The sequence below is a fragment of the Austrofundulus limnaeus genome, unplaced genomic scaffold (genome assembly GCF_001266775.1).
Source record: "Austrofundulus limnaeus strain Quisiro unplaced genomic scaffold, Austrofundulus_limnaeus-1.0 Scaffold69, whole genome shotgun sequence".
NCBI classification, from domain to species: Eukaryota; Metazoa; Chordata; class Actinopteri; order Cyprinodontiformes; family Rivulidae; genus Austrofundulus; species Austrofundulus limnaeus.
In genome coordinates, this window is record NW_013952471.1 from 1,402,034 (window position 1) to 1,406,577 (window position 4,544).

A 4,544-nucleotide genomic window follows, 5' to 3' on the forward strand; every position below is an offset into this window, starting at 1 on the left:
ACAAACTTATGTAAACTTTAACGGGGGTTTTGTAGTTGTGAAACAATCTACAACAAAAAAGGGTTTTTTTTTAGTCATTTGTAATGTGACTAAAATACGCCTACAAAACATAGGCCTTTATTTATTTAAATCAGGAACCAGAAAATCGGAGTTCTTTATATTGCAAATGTTTGCAAAGGGAAAGTGGAGATGAACATCCTTATAGTGAGTGCGGAAACAGTCCTGTCAAATGTTGTAACTGTGGAGGTAGTCATACTGCAGCATATGCACGATGCACGATGCATGATAAGGAAATAAGCAGCTAAAATTCAACAAATTAAAATAGATAAGAAAATGTGCAGAAGAAGTGAAAGTAGTGAGAAGTAGTGAAACTGTTCCAAAAAGCAACTTATAAAACTAAATTAGATATTAGGGAATTTTTCAAAGATCATCTGGGGATATGGTTTTTAGCAGAATTTTAAAAATAGGAAGTTGTACGTCTGATCCATGCTCCAATCTGGCAGGTGGCGGTGAAGCACCTAGATGTTTGCCAACGGCAATAAAAACATAGAAGAAGAAGAACCCTCTGCGGAATGACGCCAGGGGTTTACGTATCTCACGTGACCACCTCGCTGCCGCACATTGACATTGGACTAAGGAGACAGGACTTACTAGCGTGACTTCTTTCACTGGTCAGTGTTGGATTTTATGATTTGTTTCTGTAGTTTAACTCATTTGTGTGATATTCAGTAAGAGAGCGGCGAAGGAGCGTCCTGAAACTGTAGGAATTATCTCATGTATGGAGAAAGATAACGTTCACCTGAGCTAGCATTAGCCTAGCTACTTAGCTAACGTGGAGTGTCAGTGTGGAGGTTTTGTAACGAGAACATTTTCTGTTGGAAGTCCCGTTAATTAAAAAATAAAATGTATCAAAGGTTTACCCGCTGGGTTAAGGTTAGGTTGAATTAGTTACTTGTCACTTTGACATGGAAAACCACAATCCAATACAGATGTTGGTATTGTGCTCTTAAAGACAAAAAGCTGTTTCCATATGTCTAAATTGCCCGTGTCTGTGTATGTGCTTGTATGTTACCAAATAGGAAAACAAACAAACAACAGTTTGTTTTAGGTGAATAAATGCGAATGCAGCATTTCGTACTGAAAGCTTATTAAAAACAGCTATTGACAACTGTCAACATCTGAGTCGCCGAGCAGCTGAGTGGAGGAAGCTGTTGACGAGATCCATGGCAAAAACAAACGTCCATATTCCAAGGCAGTGAGAAACAAGCAATCGAGGGCCAAAGTTTTATTTTTAAGCACAAAGTTCCCAAGGCTTAAAGGCGGTCAGCAAAAGTTTGACTTCCCCCATCACCCACTCAGAAGGAAGGACAAAATCATCACCGTGAGCCAACAGCTGATCTTAAATTACTATTAACACCATGTGACCTCAGTATCCGCCTGTTCACCACAACAGCTTTGTAAAAGATTTTGTCTTTTTATGTCCCTGTATGACTGCAGTAAATTATTACCTTCCTGCTCAAAGCTTCAGAGCTGTTTCAGACTCTGTAACATGAAACTGACTGAACGTCTCTGTGCTCAGACAGCAGGATGGGAGCCTCCGTRTCCGCACCTGCTGCTGCCACGGTCCAGGCGGAGGCTGTGATGGCCACGCACCCCCAGAGCTGCCCGATGCATCACGAAGGACAGCCTGCCAAAGGTACACAAGTGTCAGTTTCCCTCTTGGTTTAAATCTTGAAATGTGTGTTGTTGTTTGTGGTAACATGTTGTAATCTGATGAATCTGTTTTCTCAGTGTCTCCGCCTTCAGAGTGTCCCATGCATCAAACTCAGCCTGTCAAAGGTCAGTGTTACCCTGACTTTCTCAATGAGGATTTCATCACTTTTATCAAAAGTGGTGACATTTTTGTTTGTATTTGTGTGTGTATGTTACCGAAACATCTCACGAACCAGTTTAGCAACCTTATCAAACCCCAATGCCTGTGATTTAGTCAATATTGCAGCTGTTGAGCTAAAATTTGATGTGATAATAGCTGAGAGTCATTCACAACACAAACTTCTAATGCTAACAGATTAGGTGAAATATTGTCATATTCATGGTTTCATTAAAGGGATCCAGGATTAGTTGTAACATCAGACTTTATTTGATAAACATATATTTTAACTGTAGAATAACGACTGTAAAAATACTGTAGGATGTTTAGTTTTTATCATTTTTAAACTAAAAGTTTAAAATTATATTACACAGATGGGGCCATTTAATTTACACACAAAGCATTCTGGGTAAATGATGACATGGACAGGTCCTTGGTGCGAGGCTGCTAGCGAGCTATATCCACCCTGAAGGTTAATCTTGGACAATATCTGACGATCGACTCTTTTAAATGAAACCAGAGAGCGTTGACAGAGAGGAGAAGGTAGAAATGACTCAGYCTGTAACTGAAAATATGGATGGAGGACAACAGAGCTGCTTCATGGAAGAAGAACCTCAGCTTAGCCTGTTAGCTTTAGCGTTAGCCCCGATGCTATCACCATATAAATGTATTAGCTCAGCGCTACACATTCTCCTCTCGTCACTGAGGTCCTCCATCCACATGACAGAGAGGGGAACACAAAAATGACTCAGCTGCAACTGAAAATATGGATGGAGGACCTCACTTTAGCTTGTTTGTCGCGCTGAGCTAATACATATAATGGCAATATAGTGTTGGTGCTAAAGCTAACAGGCTAAGCTGAGCTTCTTCTTCCATGAAGCAGCTCTGTTGTCCTCCATCCATATTTTCAGTTACAGGCTGAGTCATTTCTACCTTCTCCTCTCTGTCAACGCTTTCTGGTTTCATTTAAAAGAGTCGATCGTCAGATATTGTCCAAGATTAACCTTCAGGGTGGATATAGCTCGCTCACACCGAGGACCTATTCATGTCATCAATTACCCAGAAGGCTTTGTGTGTAAATAAAATGGCTCCATCTGTGTTAAAATATATTTTTAAAATTTTTTAAAACTTAACGGCCTACAGTATTTTTACAGTCTTTATTTTACAGTTAAAATATATGTTTATCAAATAAAGTCTAATGTTAAAACTAATCAGGGATCCCTTTAAAAGAGCTACAGATTCATCTTTTCTATGAGATGATCTCAGTTTAAAACTTTGGCATGAGTCATGATGGATGATATGCATTCAGGACGTGCATGATGTGCATTATTCCTGTAGTAATCAGTTTTCATTTCTCAGCATCCCCTCCTTCAGAGTGTCCCATGCACAGAGCAGAGGCGGGTCCAGCTCACCAGGACCGGGCCTATGAGTTTGTGGAGCATCCTATGAAAGCTGCAGCGGGCCTGAAGAGTGACATAGATCCRACAAACATGGTATCTGGATGAATTCAGAGAGTCGTGGGCGGGGTGAAGCAAATTAAACATAAGTTAAAAGAGAGTGTGCAGGTCCAGCTGCATTTTATTTACATGTTGATGATTTTCTTTGAACTGGGATTCAAGAAAACATTCTCATCACTCTTTGAAGATATATAGAGAAACAGTTTGTTTTCTAAACGAGCAGTAAACAAGAAGTAAAAAAAAAGAAAGAAACGAGTTAATAATGTGTTTACATTCTATTCTCTGTGCGTCCAGATGCCTCCTCCTAACCAAACGCCAGCTCCAGACCAGCCCTTTAAACTCTCCRTTTCGAGAGAAGAGTCTACCATTCCCCGGCACGGCACGGACAATAAGTGGGTTTATCCATCTGAGCAGATGTTCTGGAATGCCATGTTGCGAAAAGGGTGAGAAAAACTGTGTTTTCTCTTGCATCTGCCAACCACCCATCCATTTCTGTTACCTGCATCTTCTTTTGCAGCAGCGCGGAGCTGGTGACTGTTTGCAGCAGTCATTGTGTGAGAGTCTGGTTACACTTTGGTCCTGTCTCAAGTTCATCTCAGGGACAGACAGAGACAAGCAAGACAATAACCATTCACACCRTCCCTCATATCCAGGGCCAACAGGTGTGAAAAGGGTGGATTTTTAGTTGAATTCTAAATGTTTGCAACCAGCAAACCGTCCATTGAGCTGGTTTAGGAGATTACTAAAAGTAAGAGGGACGCTCTGCTTTAATAAGAACTAGATCCAGACATTATTCCTGAGAGGAACCAGAAGTATCCTCAACTTGATTTAGGCAGAATTAGAGACRTATATCTGATTCAGGCAGCCATAGGAACCGTTAGGGGGTTTCACTGTCTGAGTGACCTGTCAGAACAATGGGCCTCATGCAAGAACATGTTCGTATTCTTATCCTAAATTTATCTTACTTTTGTTCGTACAAAGGGTTCGTACGAACATGTCACGTCAGATTCAACAAACTCTTCTCTCTTCAGGAAAAGTGTGTAAATGAGCTGCATAAACTGATGAATGCGTATCAGGTGCTCGCGCATGGAGAGAGGTGATTTGCATAATCTACTACCCCAAAAACACCATATAAGGCTACGCAGAGTTGTAAAGTAACTAAGTACAAATACTTTGTTACTGTACTTCAGTAGAATTTTTGGGCATCTGTACTTTAC

The 4,544-nt window shown here is 40.6% G+C and overlaps 1 protein-coding gene across 1 annotated transcript in view; it reads left to right on the forward strand.

Moving 5' to 3' along the window:
• Nucleotides 1-566: 566 nt before the first annotated feature.
• The window catches only part of hccsb (holocytochrome c synthase b), an 8,637-nt gene continuing 4,659 nt past the window's right edge, over nt 567-4,544 (forward strand). The window contains exons 1-5 of the mRNA XM_014010470.1: nt 567-671; nt 1,580-1,696; nt 1,792-1,839; nt 3,230-3,363; nt 3,622-3,770. Of these exons, the coding sequence (XP_013865924.1) occupies nt 1,588-1,696; nt 1,792-1,839; nt 3,230-3,363; nt 3,622-3,770 (440 nt within the window). The 5' untranslated portion in view covers nt 567-671; nt 1,580-1,587. The remainder of the gene's footprint in view (nt 672-1,579; nt 1,697-1,791; nt 1,840-3,229; nt 3,364-3,621; nt 3,771-4,544) is intronic.